The 26845-nt window shown below is 38.9% G+C and overlaps 1 protein-coding gene across 1 annotated transcript in view; it reads left to right on the top strand.

Annotated features, from left to right (window-relative positions):
- LOC150079159 (uncharacterized) overlaps window positions 1–26845 on the top strand; it is a 67222-nt gene that overhangs the window by 33703 nt on the left and 6674 nt on the right. The window contains exon 4 of the mRNA XM_090382975.1: window positions 25400–25626. Within this exon, the coding sequence (XP_090239101.1) occupies window positions 25400–25626 (227 nt within the window). The remainder of the gene's footprint in view (window positions 1–25399; window positions 25627–26845) is intronic.

Raw genomic sequence — 26845 nt, 5'->3', positions numbered from 1 at the left:
TAGGACCTTAAAAAAAAAAAAAAAAAAAAAATTGCATGGGAATATTGCGCTAGAATTAGAAAAGCTAAAATGGTGGGCGAACAGCGTAATTTAGACACGGTTATTTTTGGCGTGTGGGGCATTCGCTTGCATACAGATAGAGTTGGGTAGGGAGAATGAAGACTGGAGGGATAAAGACAGAAGAATGGGGTCAATAGGGGAGACGACCCCAGGTAGAATCAGTGGGGCATGCCCATACCCCACCAGAGGGAAGAGTGGGGTCGGCAAGGAGGGGAGGAGACAGGAAAGCCATCACCTCCCCCCCGCCGGGGTAAGGGAGAAGAAAGGGCCGAACAAGGGAGCCGGCTCAGATCACTAACATGACGTGTATGTAGCAAAGCTGTGGCTTCGTCAGGTCCATGACAGTGTACAGTCCATCAGTTGGTCAGTGTTGGGATAGGATCTCATCCACTGCTGTTCCAATAATCAGGGTGTCAGTGTGGGATTGTGTCACTAAGTGGATATAGGTCTCATCCAGTAAAGTCCTAGGCATTGTTGTCCGTTTCAGTTGTCAGAGTTCCAGTGTCGAGTTTAGGGAAGTTGTGGTAATGCTCGTAGTCTGCAGAACAGTTCGTGCGCAAATTTCGAGAGGGCTCTATAGTACTCCTCCTCCGACAGTACAAGATGTTCCCGATCCTTCGGGTTGAAACATATTTTTGTTATAAAGTGACATCTTATATCATCAAAGAGGGGGCATTCATGCATCAGATGTGTCCATGTCTGATTTTCACCGCAGTGGCATAGTGGTGATTCTTTTATTCCGAAGGTCGAAAGTTTGGCATTAAAGGAACCATGTCCCGTTAGAAGGAAGGTGGTGTAGAGCCCCGGTGAGAACCAGGCCGGCTGGTGGGGGTAGACTTGGGTAACGTCCGGGATAAATTTCCGGGTTATGGCGCCTTTAGTTGATTCTGCCCATCGGGACTGCCAGGTTTGCCGGAGATGGTTGATAAGACGTTTTTTCTCTGTTGCTGTTGTTGGCTGGATCGGTAGTGAAGCCGATGCAGGATACACTTTTACCTCTGGACAGTTGAAAGAGCATGCCGCAGCGGACAATTTCCAGGTCCAGGGGGAGTGATCCTGCCAGGGCCTGCAGCGCATGAGAGCTGACAGTGCAGCATGCTCTTGTGATGGTGAGCAAGATGCTACGCTGTATTGATTCTAATTTCCTTTTGTTCACAGCCGTGGTTGCTTTGTTGTACCAAATCCCTGCAGCGTATGAGACGGCAGGGATGAAAAAAGCCTTGTAAAAGAGAGACAGGGTCCGTTTCCGTAGTCCCCAATCTTTTCGTGTGACTCTTGCTATGAGGGCTGAGTAGTTCCTGATCTTTCTCTGGAGATAGATGAGATGTGGGGTAAAGGATAAGTTTTTATCCAATACGATTCCGAGGTATTTTAGTTCTGTAGTTAGTTTAATCGTGGTTCCTTCTATTTTGATTTGTGGTGGCCTTCTCGTGTCGAGAGAACCCTTGAGGAGTATTGAAGATGTCTTGGTTGGTGATATTGTAAGGTGGTTCTGTTTCGCCCACGTTTGCAGGGAGTCAATTGCCCGGTTTGCAGTGGCTTCCAGTTGTGCCCGGCTGTCCTCCTCCAGCATCAGGACGAGGTCGTCTGCAAATGCTTGTGCATCTGCCCCATTGAGATTCTGATTGAGGAAGCCGTCCATCACCAGATTCCAAAGGAGTGGCCCCAGGATTGAACCTTGTGGGCACCCCCGGAAGATAGGCCGAGTAAGTTGAGAGTAGGGAGCACATACTGAGATCCTTCTATCAGATAGGTAGGTTTTGATACAGTGGTACAGGTTATTGGAGATATTTGCCTCCCGGAGTCTGCCGAGGACACTTGGCCACCAGAGTGAGTCAAATGCCCCGGCAAAATCGACAGAGATCATTAGGAAGTATTTGCGGTTACAGTTAGCTGCGGTTATTATGCGTTCCAAGGCGTCTACAGTGGAGCAGCCTCTACGAAAGCCAAATTGTTTGGGGGATCGTAGCCCTGCTTCTAGGTAGTGGGTTTCTATTCTGTTGTGGAGTAAGTGCTCAAATAGTTTGCTCAGTACCGGTAATAGTGCTATAGCTCTGTACGACTCCGGAAGTTCCCGTGGTTTTGTCGGATTCTTCAAGATCAGTCGGATCCGTGCAGATCTCCAGTCGTGAGGAAAGTAGCCTGCAGAGAAACAGTGATTGAACAGATTTAGGATAGTTGTTGGGATGTATTCTACGGCCTTTTTTACGATCTCTGGTTCCAGATAGTCTTCACCAGGCATTTTCTTGTTTCGTATTTTGGCGGTCGCCAAGTAGAGGTCTGCTAGTGTGAATGGGTCTTCGCGTTCTACTGGGTTGTAGTTTGCATTTTCTTCGCAGAGACGGAGCTGCTCCAGGGAGTGAGCTGTCGGGAGTTGCCGAAAGGTGGTATTGAGGATATTGTCTATTGATTGGTGCCATGATTTTGTATAGAAGCCAGCAGGTGTTTTAGTTGAGGGAACTACCTCTCCTTTGGGTAGCTTGTTCATTGCGACTTTATATACAATCCCCCAAGGGTACTCGTTCCCGGTAGTTGAAACTAGCATTTCCCAGGATCGTTTCTTCCGTGTTCTGATCAAGGCAGTGTATTCATTCCTGACCTCACGGTATTCCTGCCTGAGGACCAGCACCTCTGCTGCCGGCCAGGATCTTCTTGCTCTTTGAAAATTTTTTCTGCGTGTATTTACCTCATGTCGGAGTCTCTGAAGCTCCGGGCACCACCAGGGGACCGCGCCTGGGGATGGTTTCTTCCTTCTGATGGTTGCGTTTGCAGCCTCTATAATTATGTTTACAATGGCGCGTTGGTGTTGGTCCGGGGTAAGAGTTGCATAGTCAAAAGTTTGGACAGAGCCAGTCAGTGCTTCTTGAAATTGTTCCCAGTTGGCCTTGTCCACGGCGAATCTGTTGATGGTTATTCTAGGTGTGGGTTGTCTGTTAAGGGCACGGTGCATCTGGAATGTAATAACTCTGTGGTCAGAGGTTGTCCAATCCTCTCTGACCTTCCATGAAGATATATGTCCAGCAATGGAGCGGGTAGCAAAGCTTACATCTATTGTTGCTTCCCATAATGTGCTTGAGAACGTGGGCGGATTGTTCGGCTGGTTTAGTATTGCCAGGCTATTGTTGGTGAGGAATTCTTCGAGGCGCTGGCCGTTAGTAGTACCACGTCGGTCAGGGGTTGCACTGTGCCACGCCAGCGACCTGCAGTTAACATCTGCACAGACTATTACTTTGGCGTTGGGGAGCTCATGGAGAACGTTTTGCAGGTAATGTATTGCAGGAGGATGTCTTCGCCAGGTCGACAGTATAATGATATTGCATAGAATTCTCCTAATGGGGAGATGATTTGAGCACAGGCAGCCCATTTATTGCAGAGATGAGTTATCTTTGTTACCGTGAGGTCAGGATTGCGAACTATCAAGGCTGCCCAGGGGGTATCTCCGTCATGCTGAACTATTTTATACGTGAGGGGATAGCCTTTCACCTCTTTCTTGTGCGTGTAAGGCTCCTGGAGAAAGAAGACATCAAGATTGTCTTCATCGGCCTTCTTCTTTAGTTGCGCGGCAACAGCTTTAGCCCGTTGTGCATTATGTTGAGCAAATTTCATTGTGTTTACATTATTGTATTTATGAAGAGTTCCCATAATCGGTTCTTGATTGTTGAGCACTTTTGGCTTTTATGTATACGGGGCAGTTTCTGTCTCTAATGGAGTGATCTGCTGGTAGTTTTAAGGCTTTGCAGTTTGCGCACACTGGTCGGGCGGTTTTATTAGGGCAGGAGTTGTAGTTGTGGCCTATGTCTGCACAGTGCCCACAAGTTGGGGAGGTTTGTGGTTGCACACACGTATGTGTGGTATGGCCGAATCGGCAACACCGGAAGCATTTGGGCACAGCCGCGTGCTCTCTAAAGCGGTGGCTGCCCCAATTGATATAAATCCGTGTCTGTTGGCTGATTATCTTCCAGGCTCTTGGGGCTAACTCAATCACCCAGTTTGTGGCGTTACCGTTTCTGGGCTTTGTCTGGTATTTAGGTGTGATTAGCACCGATGGGTCAATATCTGGAATGTCGTGCTGCAGGTTTCTTCTGTAGATTTCGTCCTGTAGTTGGGTTGGAGAGAGGTCACTTCCAGTGTCGTAAATTACAATACTCGGTCCCTTTCTCTTGGGGATCTCTGCATGGAGACCCAGGGAGGGCACTTTCTGGTTTTCAATGATTTTATTCGCCTCTTCCTGTGTCTCAGTTTCAATAATAACGCCGACGTTGCGAGTCTTCCTCATCGATTTTATTCTGGTGGTTTTAAAATCTTCACCAAGGTTAGTAATTACCGAGTTTTTCACCTCTTCGCTGGTATGGTGAGTCTCTGGTGTGGCTGGCCTTAAGATGACCAGATGTGGGCGTTGTAGTAGGGGCCCCTTCTTCCTACTGGGGGCAGCAGGAATCGGCTGTTGCTCTATTGTTGTGGTCCTCAGCGCTTGGGCGTATGTGGGGACGCGCTGTGGCATTTTGTTCGCCCCACAACCAATATAAGCCTGGAGCTTTGCTGTTGCTCTTTCACTCTCTAGGAAAGTTTCTATCAGGAGTGTATCCAGCTTATTCCACAAGTTGACGATTTGGGCTCTAAGCCCTGTGGTCACCCTATTGGTTTGCTCCTTGAACAGTGTTTCCAGAGCAGCCTTGAGGAACATTGATTTTTCATGTACGGTGCCCTCTGGCAGGGTGGGATCCAGAGGCAGATCCGGTTGTTTCTCCTCGCTGGCGTCTTTTTGACTTTGTTGGTTGTCGTGTATTTCTTTTGGCTCCTTAGGCTCAGTGTGTGAGCGTGTCTCCCACTGCAAATTTGGCACTATTCCCTTCCTATTCTTTCTCTTGCTTGTCGCCCCAGAGCGGGGGTCCACCGCTTCATCCTTGTGTTCGATGATTATGGGATCATCGTTTGGGTTTTGCTGCATGGTGTCCTGGTTATTATCAGGTTTTCCCTCCATGTCGGGTAAAATCCGGATTATTGAGCCGATTCGGTTTAACGGGGTTTTGTGGGTTCCCGTGAGAGGGCTCGTGAAAAGATGCAGATTGTCGCCGGTAGCAGGTCTGTAGGTGGAATAGCGGCTGAACAGTCCGTCAGCGAGGTTTGTGCTGGCCCCCACTGTCCACAGGTGGGGGGGGAGAAGAAACAAATGTTAGAATGCACCTAGAGCAGTGGAATTAGTCCCCTATAGCGTTTTTGGGGCTGCTGAAGATGATGGTGATGCCAAAAGCACAATAGAATTCACTGGAGAAGAGTTTGTTCCTCACCATGAAAAGTTTATGGTGGGGGGGGAAGTTCACTAAAAACATATTTCTCAGCTGTTTAAGACAGTTAAAAGCACAAATTGTTGTAGCTCTCTTTAACCCCGATAAAAACACTGTTGGTTCACCCTCCCCAGTCAAGTGCACACTACCAACGTGGCCTCCGCTTTATAATCGGTGCCTCTCTATGGCCCTGCTGCCAGCCACATGGTGACCATTGTAGTCTGGCAAACAAAGGACACAGATAAAAACGCTGGTAATTTGCTAAATTCCCAAAAGTTTGCAAAATTGTCTCACCTCGGTAATCCTCAGATGAATGTCTTTCGACGGGAACACTTTTTTTGGCGAACTAAACACTTAAAACTCATATTTTAACACAAAAATCAGGAGCTCGTAAAAACGTGTATACTAGTCACTAGTCTGCAGCGCCCTCCTCTCTGTTGTCAGTATTCTACTCTAACTTACCGCTCTAACTTATTTTGCAGAATTGTCTTTTTTACTCATTTGTAAAGATACTAGGTATATAATTTTCGCTATAGAATGGGGTATTAGTAATCGAAAGCTTACAGCAGTTTAACGCAATTATGTTACTTTCGATTCTGACTGAATGCCAGATGTCATCGGAAAGAACTTTCATATTACCGATGAAAGTTAAAATTGCAGCCTGCCTTGTCAGCTTCAGTTTTCTTCCCGGGACATCAACTTGAACACTCCTTGCCTTCTATTTCTTGTAGGCAGATATCGCTGGTGTCCACTTCGGAAAAATAAAATGGTTTTTGATTCTAACCGTACTATTGGCACAACTTCAAAATTGAAATAGGTATCCCATCAGCTTGTAGTCTTGCAGGCAGTAGCTAGTACACTTTTTAAAGTGTACATGGAGAAAGCATCTAGTCATCTCTACAAAGACAGTTGTACATGTTACCAGATTATGTACAAAACTAATCGAAGCGTTCCTTGTCCCACAGTATTCAGGTCATTCCAAAAGACGATGGATCTTAACTCCCTGATATGTATCGCTGGCTATACACAGAAGCTTCCTGCAAATTTGAACTGTCAAAATGAAACGGTTATTTACCAGAACGCGCAGTTTTAACCATGCGTTTGGGTAAAACTCGATCATCTTTCGGATGATCTGGCTTTTAGATTTTAGGAAATCCAAAAGGTCCGTATGATAGATTAAACTCATAAGTATCACAGCTCAAAATCGCGCTAATTCTTGTAGCTGGCACACTTTACTATTTTAGTTGGATAGTAGTGGTCACGGCTCTCATCATATACTCCCTCCTATCATGTCTGCCTTCCAATCAGAAGGAAGACTCCTGTTTGCAAGCAGTGATTGAACAGCTCGAGGATGAGGTATGGGTTATGCTCCAGTCTTACCTCTGGTTCAACTCGGTCTGGTCCTGGACATTTATTGCGGAGTCTATTAGTTGCAGTGGGCAGCTCTTGTGTTCTGGACTGGATATGTTCTGGCAGAGTGCAGTACAACCATAATGCCAAAGATGTTTGCAATTATTTAAATGAAAACAATTAACCATATTTGGCAATCACACATGGTATATTGTTTAAATGTACCAAGGTACACTTAAACATGTGTGCTACTGCAGTTTTGTACTTGACCACTCAAGCTCCAAATGGGAAAATAGACTAAAAGTATCATGTTATATTTTATGTCTAACTTTTTTTTGCAGTATTAAATTTTTCTTTTTGGAAGTTTCTGAATTATACATTTTAAATATTAAACTTGACTAAAGTACTATAATCCTTTTTAGTAAACTGTCAAACATTTGTCTTCCATGTAAAATAAAATCAACACTGTCATGTATCCGACTTGCATTTGTTACAATTAGGAGTGCCACTGTTGCTGAGTTACCATAGACACTTAAGACAAGCATGTTAGGTCCATTCCTACACATAGGAATGGACCTAACATGCTATTTCAATGTATTCATTTAATGTAAATTTATTTACACAAATACCACTTAATACATTTTTCTAGGCCTAGGTAAACGTGAATACATTCTCTGTATAGCCTGAAGTAAGAATTTGCAATTGTTTTCTCATAATGGCTTTCAATGGCCACTATCTTGCCTTACATTCCCCTCGCTACCATCCATAACTTGAAGCTAGTATTAATGATGCTGCAATCTCTAGTGAATTTTGTCCTGCTACACTTACAGTAGCATAGAATATGGCGCCTTATATAATCAGTAAAAATTGTCTCAATGCGTTTAATCTAATTTCCTGGAGAAATTAGACTGCATAACTTAAAGGGCGATAATGAAGATTTATGGGACCTTAGCTCTTTGTCAACCAATGCTGGAAAGTGTGCTACATATGAGGGTATATACGATCACATGCTTGGTGACCATGGTTCTAGTATGCTTCACAAATAAATACGGTGATGTTTCTTTGTATTCTAACTTTTGAACTCTTGACTCGGAATATGAACAGAATCTATTAGAATGGTATAATTTGGATGAGGTAGGCTGTCACTAATGTAAAAGCGGTAATGTGACGTATGATAACACTGTCATTGATATCAATCATTCTCTTAAGAATTTCTGTTGATAGTGAAGAAAATTATAGGAGGTTGAACATGAGGTGGTGTCAAACTTGGTTAAATTCAATAAGACCACCTGCAATTTGCTTGTTTTCTGATCGATTTGCCTCTCGCTGGGCAAAACCCAGAGTTCTTTTTAACCTTGCTGTCCATGCCCGAGACCATCGGCTTTGGAGGGAAGCCCTTAAGTTCTGCCATTAACAGGATTCGAACCCGGGTCTTTCCCACATGGTGTGAGTAGTCAGTAATTTATCGTGCCTACCCGCATAGACTGCTTATGTATGCAGTTCATTTCTCAGATCAAGTTTGAGTGCAATTGCATTATGAAAGTTTCAGAATAACCTTAACCAAGCTAGAATTATAAAATGCTCAATCATCACGATTGAAGCTTAAAGCATTGCACTGAACACATGCCAAGGGAGATGTTTCAACATCTAATTCTGTTAGACATTTTAGCTGGGAAATTAGTTCTAGGCGTTTCAATGTGATCAATGAAGTTACAGAAATTAAAGCATGTGGCTGCATAATGAACTCCGATGAAGCCACTTAGTAGTTGCAATGCTTTTTCAATAGATCTCTTCAACAGAAGACCTTAACCTGATCTCGGGTAACTGAACAAATTTATTTGACGCTTAAGTCAAATATTTCAAAGGAATTGTCCAATTTTAAGTTTGACGTGAGTTTGTCTGCTGCCTTTCGCCCTATCGCTTAGTATTTGATTAAATGGAGCTTATGGTTAACTCAAGCTTTGTAACACAACTGAAATCGGCCTTATGGTATAAGGTTTAATGAAATATACATTAATTTCTGGCGTGATCTAAAAACTAAATGGTGTTTACCACCCTGTTCGAAAGGTCAAATTCTATCTTAAACGGTAGATGGTATGTGCTTTCCCATCATATCCACTCCCGTTTACGTTGTAAACGGGAGTGGTTGAGTTGAATATGACAACCATAGTCTCGAATTGATAAAGGACCTTTGCCTTACTTTACTTGCAAACACCTAAAGTAATGGATGGTTTCCTTTTATTTTTATATCAAAGGTTAATCGGCCATTTTGATTTAATCTTAAGTGGGAAAACTACATATGGTAGTTAAATGGAGGTGATTATTCCCTTGTATAAAGCAATGGTCAGGCCACACCTTGAGTACTGTATACAGGTCTGGAGGCCTCACATCAAGAAGGATGTAGAGTTGCTGGAACGAGTATAGAGAAGGACAATAAGATTAGTGAATGGAACAAAGGGTTACTCTTACGAAGAAAGGCTCATGTTTTGCAAATTAGTGTCTGGAGACTAGGCACCGACGAGGTGATCTGATAGAGGTGTATAAGACCTTGAATGGTTTGAGCATGCTCAATGCTGATGGATTCTTGCTCAGAATAATAACCTGAGAGGGCATAAATTCAAATTTGAAAGACAAATCTAGGATAGATGTGCGGAAATTTGCCTTTTAGGTAGTTGGTTGGTGGAACAGACTTCCATCCATTGTTGTGGAGTTGATAGCCTAAACAAATTTTAAGTCTCAGCTGGACAGGTATTTCGAACGAACGGAGGGGTGAAATGAGTGGTGTCCTTTATTTTGGCTGATGGCTGAATAAGCTTTCTTTTTTGCATCATATGCCTCTGCTAATGCCTGAAGTTCTATTAGCCTCCCCCACACTGGGCGGCAGAGGGCCGGGTTAAAATCAGTCAATGATGAGAGTAACTTAATTTCAATGTTTTCATTGTTGATTAAAAATTAGTCTCTCCGGTGTTGATAAGGGTTTTCACCGGAAAATGGTTGTCCAAACCAAGCAAATGAACTAGAGAACACCATCTATGCCCATGTTAAAAAAAATGGGCAGATTCATTAGTTTCATAACCAACCCTAATCAGTCTTCCACTAGTTCTATTTCAGCGATTTTCGAGCATCAGACCAGAACATTGCCCGGCTTGTGATAAGAGTTGCGTGTTTCTGTGGTTTACCTGTATGTAAAACCATGTAACTTTCGCTTGAGACCGACTTTGGCTACCTTGTGAAAAATCCCCAAATTCATATTTATTTCTAATATGTAAGTAAAATTCGATCACCAGAAATTATTTTGGCTCCCCGCGACCACCATTCCTTTGATATTGATAAATATATCAATCCACGATATCGATATTTATTGACTATGTATATAAAGTGCTTAGCATCATAATACACAGCCATTTCTGAATAAACAGAAAATTTTTAAGGTGGCATCGTTTTAGGTTATTTATTGATTAATATTTATTGATTAATATTTATCAATCCACGGAATGGTAGTCGCTTACACCCGTAGTATGTGCACCATTTATCAAACACAACCCTACAAATGCTGACACGTGCATGTAAATCCTCGTTTCACTGCGTTCTGAAATGTTTTAAGCCTTCATGATCTTCGGAATAGTGCTAGTAACTAAACTTTGGCATGCAAATGTCCTATTTCAAAGCCGTTGATGGCGAGGATTGCGTTAAAGAATGAACATTCTCAATATCCACCAATGAGCTCATTCATTCCAACACAGTATCTTAATCTGTGCCTTCCAAGCTCTGGAAAACTAATTTGTCAAGTCTTCCGTGCATTCTGTATTGTATTTACGAAATGCTAGTAATTAACTTGTTAAATCTTGATGGCACAATGCTATCAACATTGTCTATCGATATTTTAACATCGTTGGTTTCGTCATATTTTTTTACGCAAAACGCTGTTCATAGCCGTGTGCCATATCTGGGATGGATTCGATTTAGAATCGACAAGCTGTTCTTCAGCGTCTGGACGTCGCAAAGATTGATCCTGTGATTCCAACGTGTTATTCCATTTCCAGTCAATATATATTGAGAATTTACGTTTTTAATTTTCATTGCCTAATCTCAGTGCTCCAGAATTCCAACTGCATGTTTGGAGCTTTTCTTCCCTCATTGAACACCCAATTTATATAACGGAAGTTTCTTATGTAAGAATTAATCTTTAGTGTAGTTTGATATTAATTTTCGATTTTAGGTGAATTTTACCAAGTTGGTGTTTGTATATAACCAAATTGAAATTAGTGCATTGTTCAATTAGTGAATCTTCCATAGTAAGGCTTTTGACACCAAAACCTTTAGTTGCACCATCTGTCATTGTACAGTTCATAACTGGGTTGTTACTTATTATACACAAGGGTACTTGTCCACCCACAGAGGTCAAAAAGCCATGAAATAGTGCAGTCTGGGTGGTGGTATCTGCCAAGAGTAAGTAAAATTAAAAATTATTGTTTATACTCCAGCATGACCAACTCTGAATTTTACAATAAATTAATCAATACAAATGTTAATCTTATTTAGCAGTCACAGGCTTGAACTGTGGTCCACTCATGTGCTGCTACACTTTCTCAACCACTTGGCTACATCAGTCTTCATCACTGAAGCATTGCTTATATTGAGGTAATTCAATATCAGGGCAACTTGTTGTGAAGGCATTCACAATAAGTCATAACAAACTATGCTATTTCACCTACTTCAGTGATTTGCTATAAACTAAAATGCTTTGCACTAATTTATTAGTTCTAAAACCTTTTTAGTCTTTCCAGGTGAAATTAAAATGTGCTCTGATATTCCTGTCACTGCCCTAAACACTTGTGCACTACTTTAACTAGAAAGACTAGGTGTGTGTATGTATTCTCTTGTTTCAGCAGCACTTGAAGATATCTTCAATATCCAAATATAAGGCTGATTGTAAAGGTATGTTCAATACTACTGTAACAAGAGAATATATCCACATGTCCCTTTCTACCTATACAAGCTAAAATTTTTTAAATTTCTAGCCTAGAGATTGGCAAACAGTGACATACATTCTTTGTCAGAATAACAGGTGGAGTTAGTGCCCCACTATCTAGCTGTGATAGCATGCCCTTAAGTTATAGGATTAACTAGGCACAATACCAGAGAACTGTTTACAGGCCATATTAATTTTTCATAAATGTCTGTCATGATCATACTATAAGTAACTGCATTCATCATCCATATAACATATGGAGAACCACTTTCCTTTTGACAGGGAATAGTTGGTGAATTAAACTTGGACAAATAAAAACTGTCCAGTTTTTTTTCTTAACCTGTTATTGCAGTCTTTTAGTGTATGGTTTGTCATCTTCAAATCACTTCCTTATTTAGGCTGTTGGCAGTGCCATCTCAAGTTTGAAATACTTGAATGGCCTTACCTTTTTTTTTTTCTCTCTAAGGTGAGTTTCTGTAATGGGCAGTCAATGAAGGAATGAAACAAAGCTACTTCAAGCCCTCTTAGATACAATGGAACCTCTTTCATTTGGAAATGAAAGTGGGCTCCAAATCTTATCTTTATTAGATAAGCCTAATTAGTGTAGTGGTATATCATAGTGCTCTCTTGCTAAGAGGTATAGTAGCAAAAGATCCCATTCTATAGGGTTAACAGAATTATGGAATTAATGTTCCAAATTCACAATAGTATTTCAGTTGCACCAGTTTCCATTCAAACAAACTGGATGGGTTTAACTGTTGCTTGAAGTAGTTTACTACCAAATACTTATGAGCAGAAATGCAAAAGGCTGTTCACAAGGAACAAAATGAACTTGTCTTGCCTGCCACATTCCCTAAGTAATGTGGCATATTATAGTCCATAATGTTGCCATCCTAGTTATTGCTTCAAAAATTAATTTGGTTTATTAATTAGTGCTAAATAAGAAAGCAAAATTGATCATCCAGAGATTCCATAATCTCTTGATTATCCCATTTAATTTATTCAAAGTAACCCCCCTCAACAGTAGACTAGTGTTCATCTTGTATGAAAGCAAACTTCCATGCATTTATACTGTAACTGTTGTTAATTTAAATTTGTCCCTTATATTTGAAGATTATCAACATTTTGGTTTACCTAATCCATTGATCCTTAAACATTAATTGGATCTCCTTACAGGTGGAAAGTTTGTAGATGCTGCAAATTATAAAAATGAATTATAAGGTAGGAGTGTTCTCCACCTTGCTAATTCTCTTTCCATTAAGTTCAAAGAATTTGCATTTCTAAAATGCTTTACAAAAATCTGTAAGCAGTACTCAAAGTGTGGCCTAACCATCCTTATACAATGGAAAAATTGCATCACTTCTGCTAGAAAAATTTGTCTATTGATAAAGATGCATTCAATTGAAAATTATGCAAGAAAGCTTATACAGCATCAGCCAGAAAACCAACACTGGACAAGATGGTTTGTCTAGTTCTTCCTGGAATTTAATGTTCCCAGAGCAGTTATTGCATGTATCCTTAGCTACTTTGGTAGCTGCAATATGGATTATATAGGTTTTGCACCAGAGCTTCCACAATAGGAAGCTTGGTTCTAGGAATCAACGACCTGCTGGCTAGAAGCAAACTTTTGGATATCTATTCTTCAAATGTCCTTCCTCAATTTGAATTTATGCCTGTGTATAGTCTGAGGAAGAATGAAGGCTTCAGACCTGTATGTAGTACTAAAGATGTGACCATTGCCTTATACAGAGGATTACTTCCTTATCCCTGCCAGCAAAATTCCTGTATATCATTGACAAGATGTCATGAGCTGCTCTGTCACCCTGTCTATATTGCTCTGGAAACTTCATATCTGCCTGCACAACTGTCCCTAGTCTTTTTCTTTGGAGTATATTGGTATATTTCTTTGGAGTTATTGCTACCCATATGCAGTAATTAGCATTTGTTCAATGTTAAACTTTAGTTACCACTTCTTAGCCCATCTGCCCAACTCTTCTAGATCCTTTTGCATAACAGTCATTAACAACCCTGCCAACCTTTGTATCATCTGCATACTTGGACATTTAAGCCTACTATACCTTCAACATCATACCCAAACCCACTAATGGGCCCAAGTCTAAACCCTAGGGATTGGACTAGCAACATTTGCTCCATGAAGAGCAGTGTCCATTAATTACCACCATTTTCTCCACTCAATTTCTTTATCCATGGCAACAACTTGGCATTAATGCCATACTACTCCAATTTGTATAGTAGTGTTCCATGTGCAACAGTATCAAAAGTATAGTATATGATATCAATTATTTTTTGTATACAGTTCTTCTGTGATAACAATGACCAATTAAATTGGTCAGACAGGAATTTCCCTTAAACCAATACAGTCTGAACTGTAACTGCACTCTTCTCTAGACTCCATTTTCCCTGGAAGAGAATTTAAACTAAGTCCTCTAATTACATCTGTATAAGAGATTCCAGTTCATAGGATCTCCCCTGAATCCAAGGATGCTGCCATAATTATGGCCAAAGGTTTGCTTGCACATCCTTTGCTGCCTCCTTTAACATAACTGGATGGATCCAGGTATGTTAAAGATCCCAGATGCCTTATGTTTAACTTCAATTTCTCAGCTGCTTTACTCTCAGCTATTACAAAATCCTTTTTGGCCTTTACTTATAGCTTAAATTTGATTTGCCTTGTGAACTTATTTGACTCCCAATTATTACTTTTAGTAATCTCCCATACTTTCTATGCAGAGGTAGAGGTGAAACATTTATTCAGATTGTTATTATCCTGAATAGATAAACTACTGGTCTATATCTAGTGGGTCAATACAATTTTTAATCCCTAGTCTTTGCTAGAGACTTAATCCTGGTTTAGCTTGCCAAACCCCTGTTATTTGATTGCAGACTCCAAGTTTATACTTGGATGCATATCCTGAATTGATATGAATAATTGCTCAGTGACCAGTTTTGTCAGTTGATCTGACAGTCTTAGTTGGTATATAAAGTCTAATAGATTTGCATACCTTTTCTAGTTTAGAATTTTAAGGAGTCTCACAGAAGAAATATTATCTGAGACTGTTTAAAAAGCAATTCTTTCTATTGCTTGGATAAAGTAAATCTCACAGCAATATGCTAACCACTGCTATGTAATTAGCATTAGTAGAGGCATTTGATGCAAGAAAGCAAGCTTATGCAGAGTCAGCCAAAACAAAAAAAAAAAAAAATAACCACTTCACCTCTCTGTTTGTTTGAAATACCTGTCCAGCTGAGCCTTAAACTTATTTAGGCTATCAACTTCCATGACAAGGGATGGAAGTCTGTTCCACCAACCAACCACCCACTGGCTAAAGGCAAATTTCCTCACGTCTATCCTACATCTGTCCTTCCTCAATTTGAATTTATGCTCTCTCAGGTGGTTATTCTGAGGAAGAATCACATCAGCATTGAGCATGCTCAAACCATTCAAGACTTTATACACCTCTATCAGATCACCTCGCTGGTGCCTAGTCTCCAGACACTAATTTGCAAAACTTAAGCCTTTCTTCATAAGAGCACCCCTTTGTTCCATTCACTAATCTTGTTGCCCTTCTTGTTTCTCTGTACTCATTCCAGCATCTCTACATCCTTCTTGAAATGAGGCCTCCAGACCTGTATACAGTACTCTAGGTGTGGCCTGACCATTGCCTTATACAAGGGAATAATCACCTCCTTATCCCTGCTAGAAACATTCCTGTATATCATTGACAATACACCATGAGCTAAGCTACTCTTGCAGCTTGTCTGCACTGCTCAGAACTTCAGGTCCTTTTCATTCTCTACCACTTTCAGTGTAGTACCACAGAGTTGATACATTGCTCTGGGGTTGCTGTTTCCCATATGTAGTTGATCAATTTGGCTCTGGAAAGATTGTGCAAGGCTCAAGGGGTATAATTTTTTTCAGCCTGGTCTGTACTTCTTAACAGGAGAGACTGCTTCTACAGGAATGGGATACCCTTAAATAGAAAGGGTGCAAGAATGTTTGCTGACGCTATCAAGGCAGTGTTAGGTGGGTTGGAAAACTGCTAGATTGGGGGATACAAGGACTAATAGATTGCCAGTAGCCACTGGCAGAGGTGAAAGTGATTCTTGCACTGCTTCTATTGGAATGAGCAGCAGCCTGGAAAATAAGATGCAGGATATTTCAGAGACTGCTGGGAATCATTGGGGTACAAATAAACATAGGTTGTGTTAGGGTAGCTAAGAAAAAGAACAGGTGCATGTATACTTGCATGTACACCAATGCTAGGAGTTTATGAAATAAATTTGAATTTGAGGTATTGCTCAAAACATCAAAGGCAGATATTGCGGGGACTTCAGAGACGTGGTGTGACACAGATATAAGGAATGCAGAACTGGAATTTGGGGAGTACAATGTCAATAGGAAGCGAGGAGGGGTTATGCTATTAGTTAAGAAATACAAAAAATCCAAGGAAGTGAAGCCAGTCGACATCGCTGGACAGTGCAGTGTAGAGTCAGTTTGGTGTGACATAAGCATTGTGAGATCAAAATTGACAGTAGGAGTGTGCTTTAGGCCTAATGACTCTGATGAGTATAATAAGAAACTGTACAGGGAAATAGTGGGCCAGTAAATCAGAGTCTTATAATGGGGGATTTTAATTTCCCAGATATTGACTGGAATTTGGGGGGCTGGTCACTCGCACACTAGCAAGGCTTTTCTGGATTTATTGGATGATTGTTTTCTACATCAGCATGTTTGGGAGGCAACTAGAGGGAGTAATACTCTTGATTTGATTATCAGTAGTGATTCTTCATGCATTAAGAATCTGCAGGTAAATGAACCACTAGGTGGCAGTGATCAGTGTGCTGAAGTGGGATTTACTCAGAGGTAACTACCATTAGGGGTAAAGGGAAGGGTTATTGCTTTTGTAAAGGTGACTACGATGGACTGAGACTGTATTTAAATTCTATACAGTGGGACCAACTGATGTTACCAACAGCAAATTCAAAATGGGAAGCATTCAAAGAACTTATCTTGGAAGCTACTAGGCTTTACATACCAACTAAGAAATATTGTTCAAGGTTTAGGCCTAAGTGGGTGGCAGATGAACTAATGAGACATATGGCAGAGAAGAAAAATGCATGGGATACATACAAATTAACACATGACACAGAAGCCTATGATAGGTACAAGTTGATCTGTAACAGAGTTACAAAGGTTAGGCAGGCAAAGGAAGATTACAAGAAATCTTTGGCAAGGGATGCTAAGGAAAACAACAAAGTTCTTTACTTATGTAAACTCTAGAAGGAAGGGGATGAATCAGATTGGTTCACTTGATATCAATAGGTCAACTGTTGATGATCCTGCTCAGGTAGCTAACAAACTAAATGAATATTTTGCATTGACATTCACACATGAGGAGTTATTCAGCGAGGGGAATGCCAGAGGCATATTCAACTTTGGCAGTAAGCTAGAGAATCTTGTAATAACTGAGAGTAAAGTGGAGGAGAATTTGTTGAAGATAAATACAAGAAAGGCACCTGGGGTGGATGGGATCTATCCAGTTATATTAAAGGAGGCAGCAAAGGAAGTAAGGAAGCCTTTAGCCATAATTATGAGAGCTTCCTTGGACTTAGGGGAAGTACCCATGGACTGGAGATGTGGAAATGTGACCCCAATTCACAAAGGAGGATCAAAGGGCAACAAGTAATTATAGACCTGTTAGTTTAACTTCTGTTCCCAGAAAATTAATGGAGGCACTGGTTAAAGAAGCACTGCAGGATCATCTAGACAAGACTTCAGTTATAGCTCAGACACAGCATTGTTTTGTTAAGGGGAAGTCTTGCCTGACCAATTTGATTGGATACTATGATGCAGTCACAAAAGAACTGGATGCAGGGAATAACTTTGATATTATATACTTGGATCTTAGAAAGGCTTGATACTGTTGCACATGGAAGACTGCTGTACAAATTTTAGCAGTGGGGCATTGGAGGCAAAGTGCTGCTATGGATGAAGGGGTGGTTGAGGGGGAGAAGACAGTGGTAATCAATGGACACTGCTCATCGTGGGCTAATGTTATTAGTGGAGTCCCTCAGGGTTCAGTATTGGGTCCATTATTGTTTTCTGTATTTATAAATGATATTGATGATGGTGTATCAAGCTTAATGTCCAAGTTTGGACATTAAGCTTGATACACCATTATGGTGTATCAAGCTTAATCATAATTATGGCTAAGCAAACCCTTAGCCATAATTATGGCTAAGGGTTTGCTTACTTCCTTTGCTGCCTCCTTTAATATAACTGGATAGATCCCATCCACCCCGGGTGCCTTTCTTGTGTTTATCTTCAACGGTTTCTCCTCCACTTTACTCCCAGTTATTTCAAGATTCTGTAGCTTACTGCTAGAGTTGAATACACCTCTGGCATTCCCCTTGCTGAATAACTCCTCATGTGTGAATGTCGATGCAAAATATTCATTTAGTTTGTTAGCTACCTGAGCAGGATCATCAACAGTTGACCCATCAATATCCCATCATCAGTTGAGCAGATGGGCTGAGAGGTGGCAAATGAAGTTTAACATTGACAAATGTAAAGTACTACATATGGGAAACAGCAACCCCAGAGCAACGTATCAACTCTGTGGTACTACACTGACAGTGATAAAGAATGAAAGGGACCTGGCAGTGGTTGTGCAGGCAGATATGAAGTTTTCTGAGCAGTGCAGACGGGCTGCAAGAGTAGCTCATTGTGTATTGTCAATGATATATAGGAATTTTTCTAGCAGGGATAAGGAGGTGATTATTCCCTTGTATAAGGCAATGGTCAGGCCACACCTAGAGTACTGTATACAGGTCTGAAGGCCTCATTTCAAGAAGGATGTAGAGATGCTGGAACGAGTACAGAGAAGGGCAACAAGATTGGTGAATGGAACGAAGGGGTGCTCTTACAAAGAAAGGCTTAAGTTTTGCAAATTCCAGTGTCTGGAGACTAGGCACCAGCGAGGTGATCTGATAGGTGTATAAAGTCTTGAATTGTTTGAGCATGCATCAATGCTGATGGGATTCTTCCTCTTGCTCAGAATAATCACCTGAGAGGGCATAAATTCAAATTGAGGAACGACAGATGTAGGATAGACGTGAGGAAATTTGCCTTTAGCCAGTGGGTGGTTGGTTGGTGGAACAGACTTCCATCCCTTGTCGTGGAAGTTGATAGCCTAAATAAGTTTAAGGCTCAGCTGGACAGGTATTTCAAACGAACAGAGGGGTGAAGTGGAAGTGGTTATTTTTTATTTATTTTTTTTTTTGGCTGATGCTGCATAAGCTTGCTTTCTTGCATCAAATGCCTCTACTAATGGTAATGCTAATTTGATGCTTCTAATTAAATTAACTACATGATTTTGGGGAAGTTCTAGATAATGGAGTTGCTGAAGTATTAGTACAAGAACATAATTAACTAGTTGGTTCTTATTTTGCAACTCTAGCTGAATGTTTCAAGTACTTATTAACAAATTTTTAAAGAACAAAGTACCAATTTATTAGTTTAGTAACTAATTTAAGAATCTTCATGAAATTTGTTTGTGGATTGAGTATTTGTCAGATTGCCCACAGTTTAAAGAACCCAAACTAATGGGCCAGTTTAGAGCTTAAATATACATAGGGACATTTACTACCCTAACTTTCAAATAGACTTCAGTAAATTCATTTCATTTGTGTGAACTTCATGAACATATAATATACACCAGGAATAACTTTTCAAAAGTTGATTTAACTATCATTATCACTACAATAATAACTATCTTGGTTTTTAAATTAGGTAGTTAACATGTCTTAAGTTTAGCAATGAAAGCTTTTGTCAACCTTTTTTGCCAGCCAACAATTTTTACTAATTTTAATAGAATTAATATGCAACTAATTAATACATTATTTTCTAATACTTAAATTTTCCAAAAATAAATTTCTAGGAAGAAATTACCCTAGAAAGTTTCTTTACTGGAGTAATTGCCTTTCAAATTTTGAAGAATGCTCTACATTTAACACTTTTTTAAACACTTATTCCATCAATGGTACTCTATAAAAACCTACCATATTAGACATGTCTTTGGATGTTCCAGTGATGCTCAGTTTAGAGCAGAGTTTCCCAACTGGGCTCTAAATGGACCCCAGGGGTCCATAAAAAAAATAGTATTTTGGGGGCCCATAATATGAGCTAAGGGGTTCCTGATAAATTATTATAAATAAAATTTTTTAAATAATGAAATGAACTAATGTCATAGAAAAGTCCAGAAATTTGCAGTTAGAAGATGCTCTTATTTTCTGGAACCTTCTTTAGTTGATGCAAAAAAGTTTCTTTCCATAAATTCTTGAAGAAAACATTAGTCGGTGCTTAAATAATCTAGAAAGGCAGTCATTTCATTCTATAGTGAGTAATAAACATTGTTGTGGTGAAACCTATTTGTGTTATTGAACATTTGTTTAGTGAACTATATTTCCATTAGTACCTACAAGCATTTCTAACATTAAATATTATAGGTTAATAATATTGTTTTCAGGTTACCCATGGCTCATGCAAAGAAGAAAACAAGACAATATTTGACTGAATGTTATATGGTTTTATTGAATCACCAGAGTATCACAAAACCAATGTGTCTTATATGTATGACTGTGCTGTCTAATGATGGCATGAAGCCAAGTAAGCTTTGTCACCATTTGGAGACAAGGCACAGCAAAAAAGAAAAATAAATCAGTGGAGTATTTCCAAAAACTAAGACAATTTTTAAGGAAAAACAAGCAAGCAATAAAGATAAGTTTATTAGCATATGAAATCAGCAAAATCTGGAAAGCCATATAGCATTGGTGAAACTGTCATCTTGCCTTTGATATCAGTTGTAATTTCAACAATGTTAAACAAAAATGGAAGTGAAATTACTGAACCTTCCTTTGAGCAATAACACTATATCCAGATGCATTGATGAAATGTCTGAAGATGTAGAAAATCAACTTATTGCTCAATTAAGAGTGAAACAGTTTGCAATGGAACTCTGAATCAACTTTGATTGGCAACGAAGCACTTTTATTGGCATATGTAAGATGTATGGATGATAATCAACTCGGAGGAAATGCTTTTTGCAAGATTCCTCAAAACAGATACTAAAGGTGAAACAATATTTAAGGAAGTCCAGTCTTATTTTAGAGAAAAAAATTCCACTTGGAAATTTAATGGATTGTGCTACTGATGGCACTCCTTTCATGGTCAGTAGGTACAGAGGGTTTATCACTCATTTAAAAAATGCATTGCCAAAAGTATTTTGCCTACATTGCTTGATTCACTAACCTCATTAAGGGTAATGCTCCTCAAGATTGTCTCTTTTGCAAATTTTGTGATGAAAATGAATGATTTGATTATGTTGTACTGCATACAGAGGTGCAATGGTTGTCTAAAGGCAATTGTCTTTGTTGCCCTTTGGGACAGTATTGTATCATTTCCAAACAAAAAGGAGATTGGAAAACAGTTGGTTGCCATGAAAACATATTTTACCTCATGTGTTTGAAAAACTGAATTCTCTTAATAAGCTGCAGCAAGGACATAATTGTGATTTTAATATTTAGCAAAGAAGCCATTAATGCATTCCTGGGAAAACTCAAATTATAGTCTTAATATCTCACACCATGTATTTGACCAGTTTCCAAACCTTGCTTCAGCTAGCAGTGATTTAAAAGATGATTGTGTTGTGTATGTTGATCTTTTAAAAAAAATTTATGAAGAAATGCAAGTTCAGTTCAAGGACCTACTAGAACTGAACATCCTAGATTGGGTGCTGATTCCATTTGTGGTAAATGTTGCTGATGTTGAAATTGATTTACAAGAGGAACTTGTTGAATTGCAGTCTGATGACAGTCTGAAGTCTTTTCAAAAAAGGAAAGCATGATGTATGGAAGAATAGTGACATTGCATGTAAATATCTGCTTTTATGGGAGGAAGCTAAAATGTCATTGTTTTCCCATCTTATCTTGTGGAATCTGGCTTTAGTCATGTAACACAGTTGTTAACAAAGAATCGTAATCACTTTGATATAGTAAAAAGAGGTACTCTTAGTCTGACTCTCACAAAATTGGAGCCAGATATTAAAATGCTAATATCAAAATATCAGCCACAAGGATCTCATCAGTAGGGCATATTTAATGGGATACTATTTAATAGCCTTAGGAATAAATTTGTTGTTTGAAATAGTTTTACTAATTCTGTCATTAAAAGTAAAGGTTTCAGTTTTATCAATTAAAATTTTCAAAATTTGTAATTTACATTTTTTATATTATATTGGAGTTGTTTAATTATTAGCTTTTACTAACCTACAAATATTTCATTTAGGAATATTACATGTGGGGGTCCACAGTCATAAAGTTACAACTCAGGGGGTCCACAAGCAAAAAAGGTTGGAAACCCTTGGTTTCCCAACCAAGTATTGCTTGAAGGTGATCTTCACTATGGCTGTGCTTTAAGTTAAATGGCTTCAATTGTTCCTGAGTTCAGTAGAGTAGTTATCTACTAAAATTATTTCTTATAGGAAAATATTAATCCCATTAAGATTAATGTTTCATAAGGTTCTTCCTTGAGTAGTAAGATCCTGAAATGTCAGGAAGGCTTTGATCATTACTACTAAATCAGTATGATATGACCCTGAAAGAAAGGTCCAGTCTTCTCCAAAGCTGACAAAATGTATTTCAGAAATTGGTGCCTTACATGATGACAGTATCCATATAAACTTAGCATTTTTTGTTCCACTTAATGTACTAGCTAGACTTGGCTTCCTGTGGAAAGTTTACCCCCCCCCCCCAAAGTTTTTAAAATTTTCAACTTGCTTGTTCAGAATAATCTTTAGCAATTCTAAAACAAGCATCAGTAATGCTTGTAGAAACATGTTTTGGTTTATAGTTTGAAGGATGCTTCCTTCAAAGCAAGCATCCAAATAAACTTTCTAAATACTGTACTTTCTCAATTTCTTGATACATCAAGATCCTGGCCACTCCTGTTCAAATAGTTTCCTATACTAGGAAATTAAATAGCTCTTCAGTCTTCTTTATTAAGAAACTGAATCATTTTAGACTTCTCTACATCCTATAGAACAGACAGTGGTCTCTGAGATTGCCATGCAATTTAAATCTTACATGAAATAACCTTTTTTTTTTAATTAAAATGTTATGGATTGCTACACAAAATGGGTGTCAGTTCTTCTTTTCCTTTCATGGGAAGGAAATTAAACTGCCCTGATAGTAATATCAGGGTGTAAAAGTTCTTGCTTTAATTAAAGTAGTAATTTTATTAATATATTTTATTAGCTACTATTTTAACTTTCAGCACTGTACTCCTTTTTGACTTAGTAATTTAAGATTTGTACCAAGCATTAATTTGAACTAACCCAAAGATGGGTCAATAAATAGAGCATTATAAGCTGTAACATCTTTACCTGGCAGTCTTTCAACTTTAAAAAAACTTATCTAATATAACACATTTTTCTCCAGCACTTTCTAGGCAGCAAATGCAGTCTAAAATCAGGAAGCTTGCATTAACATCAGTGTCAAGTGCCTTCCTTCTGTGTGAAGGTATATCTGGCTTAATGTCAAAGTTTGCAGATGGCATGGTTGTTAATGACAGTATGCTACTGCAATAGGATTTAGAAGAGTTAGGCAGATGGGCTAAGAAGTGGAAACTGAAATTATACAAGCTACTGTATATGGGTAGCAGTAACCCAAGAAAAGTACAAACTCTGTACTCCACTCAGGGATTTGGAGAATGATGACCTGGTTGTCATTGTGCAGTCAGTTATGCAAGTTCCCTGAGCAGTGCACATGGGGTGCCAGAGCAGGTCATGAAGTCTTGTCAATGATAGTTAGCAATTTTGCTAGCAGGGACAAGGTGATTATCTCATTATACAAAGTAATTATCAGGCCACACCTTCAGTACTGTGTACAGGTCTAGAGGCCTCATTTTAGGCAGGATCTAGAGTTGCTAGAAAGAGAACAGAGGGGTGCTCTAACCAAGAAAGGCTGCAATTTTCTACAAATTGCAGCATTTAGACTAGGCACCATAGAGGTGATCTGATGAAGTTGTATAAGGCCTTAAACAGGTTGAGCAAGCTCAATGCTGATAGGATTATTGATCTGGATTACAAACCTGAGGGAGCATGGATTCAAATTGAGGAAAGACTATTGTAGAATAGATGTGTAGAAATTTGCCTTTAGCCAGCAGGCAGATGATTGCTAGAATAATTTCTATCTCTTGTTGTGGAACTTAGCCTTTAAGTAAATTTAAGGCTGAGCTAGACAAGCATTTGGAGAGAATGGATGGGTGAAATTGGAAAGCTTCTTTGGCTGTTGCTGCATAAGCTTGCATTGTATGCCTCAACTACCAAACCATCTTATGGGTAAGGTCAGGGCTATAGGGAAGATGAGACATTGTTCCTCCTCAACTGGACTAGGGTGTTAGAGCCCATCACCACCAAATACAGAGGATGTGGAAAGGTCAGGAATGACCACTGCATATCCTGGCACAATGACCTTAATTACTAATGCTCCTAAAAACCAAATAACAACCTCAACTAGACAATCTGTTTCTCTGCTGTGTGCAGGAATTTTTCCTGATGACACTGTCCTGCTTATTCAGTCCAGAGTTTTTGGAGATCAATTAAACTTTACCATGGACAGGCATTCTTTGGTTACAATTTTAAGAAATTGGCAAATTAAGCCACCTTCCTTGGTGGCCATAAATCTTATCAATGATTTGGAAGGTTGATTTATTGTTAAGTGAATATGAAATGAGCCTATTTCATGGATTTTAGTTTGAGTTATAATGGAAGAGCCATATTTCATTTGTGGTTAACCAATTTAAAGCACTCAGGACTACTAGTACAACTCTCTAGAAAATATTTGCAGATCTTTCTTTACTGCTGTCTCTTAGATAAGTAACTTATACACCCATTGAACAATTCTCTCAATCAGATGGTCAAAATGCTTCCCCTAGTGATTTTTTCAATGTTCATTACTTGTTTGGTGGTTAAAGTGTCATTTTGAATGATCTGGTCAAAGTTTGTCTTCAGTGTTTACAACAGCCAGTCTTCTGGATCTTCCTTTTTCAATTGCTTTCCTGAAACCATTGGAGTTGTCTCTAGGCATTACTTCAATCAACTGTCTGGTCCCCATCAACTACCAGGAGTTTGAATATATATGGTTAACTTCACCTCATTTGAATAAGAACTACATAACACCACAAACAAATGTTACTTTGTCCATTCAGATTTAAGAATGGCAGGAAAATGATATTAGTGGCAATTGGTAATAAAAATATATATCATCAGTATAAAAGTATATATAAATTTCTCCCTTTTGCATATGAGTAATCATGTTTTACTTGTTCTCAAATTTAAATAACATGAAAAACATGATTCTGGCTTGGTATCAAAATTAACTTCTGTGACTCAATTGTATTGGTTAAGTTCCCCTTATGACCTACATCCATCCTTTCCATTGATGAAATATCTCTGTATTATAAGCTTGGTGTGATCTTAATTTTGAGCTTCTCAGAGAATATATGCTAGACAATGCTAACCCCTAGCATTATCACTGTAACAGTTATTGTATCCATATAACTTCACTCAAAGATTTAAGCTTTTTTATAGAAAAAAAAATCTAATTACCTGTAATTAGATAGTCTAAATAAACTGTACTTTATTTTTTATAGGCATTTGTTGATAGGAGTAACCTATGGGTGTTGGCAGCTCATGAGGCTGATTATCACTACTTGCAACTATATTTGGCTACTAACTATTCTTTAGTGAAACAGCAAAGGGTATTATTGAATGGAAGAGCAGTCCTTGATACCTGCAGCAGTAAAAATCATGTATACTTGGCTGTTGCTACTCAGATACCAGCAACTAGTTATGATGTATCAGTTAAAACCACCATGATGTAAGTATTTGTCCCATATACCTTATCTAATACCATACTGAGGTTGCCAGATGTTTTTGACTTAGTCTTTAAGCAATTAAGACTCTTGCTCTAATAGAGCACAATATGCTATGAACTAATTCCAATCTTAAGGGATAATTTTCTCTGAACTTTAATCTACTTAGTGTAGATTAATCAAAGTTATGCAAATTACAATATGTATATTGAGCATCAGCAAGACTTTTCTGATTGCTAAAATATAGAAACTCTACCTTGAACCTACTTTATTCAAGTAGGATTTCTTATTTTAAATGTCATTGGTTATGCATTACAAAAATTATCTTGGTGTGAGCTTCTTAATGATCTTCAATGAAAGATCTTACATCTTAAGATCAGCAGTACTGTGCTATCATTAATAGCACAGATTATGTATTTGGAAAGTACATTATACTGTTAAACCATGGGACCCTTTATCCACTTATGGATAAGGGCTACAATTTTGCCCTTAAATCTTTTCCACTGAGGTCCAATTTTGTCCAAAAATCAATGTGACAAACCCTTCCACCTAAAGTCCCCTGCATTCACAACTAATCAAGCTTGAAAAGTAGCTCTTCAAACTTTTAAATACCAGTGCCTATGCTTTAGCATAGGCAACTGGAATTGAGTTAGAACAAAGTGCTCTAATGGCCAAAACAGAATTAGCATAAATATTACCTCTCCATGATTATACATAGTCAAACCAATTAACTTTATTGCACTATACTTGAGTTTTGCAAAATTTAAAATAAGCCTTAACCATATGTATAAAATCTTTAGTAAGAGCACATAAATCATCACAGCTAGCTGCCATTGTTGGCCATGTAATTAATGTGACCAACAATGATGCAGGTAATTATTTACCTGTGCATTTGTAGTGATGTAATTGCCCTGCCCTCTTCTCCCATTGGCTCAAATAAATATCACTAGGACAACTTAATGTATAAAGAAAAATGGGCACCCTATACCTCTTCCTCCTTTATTATATTGATATGAAATGTAATTTCACTTATACACCTTGTCATGTCACCCAACAAAGTAATATCTAATTTTTAACATTAGATAAGACATCTGTTAATTTTTAACATTGACAATTATTTAATCATTGACATATATAGAAGTCAGCATTTTAGAAAACTTCAGAGGTGTCAGCATCTACAATCATTTTTTCATACTGAAACCCATAGTATAGTCTAAGATCTCT

Source organism: Mastigoproctus giganteus, chromosome 10 (genome assembly GCF_048544385.1).
Source record: "Mastigoproctus giganteus isolate SK-2022 chromosome 10, ASM4854438v1, whole genome shotgun sequence".
Taxonomy (NCBI): domain Eukaryota; kingdom Metazoa; phylum Arthropoda; class Arachnida; order Uropygi; family Thelyphonidae; genus Mastigoproctus; species Mastigoproctus giganteus.
Note: the sequence above shows the minus strand (reverse complement) of the source record. Positions and strands in the feature narration are given on the sequence as shown.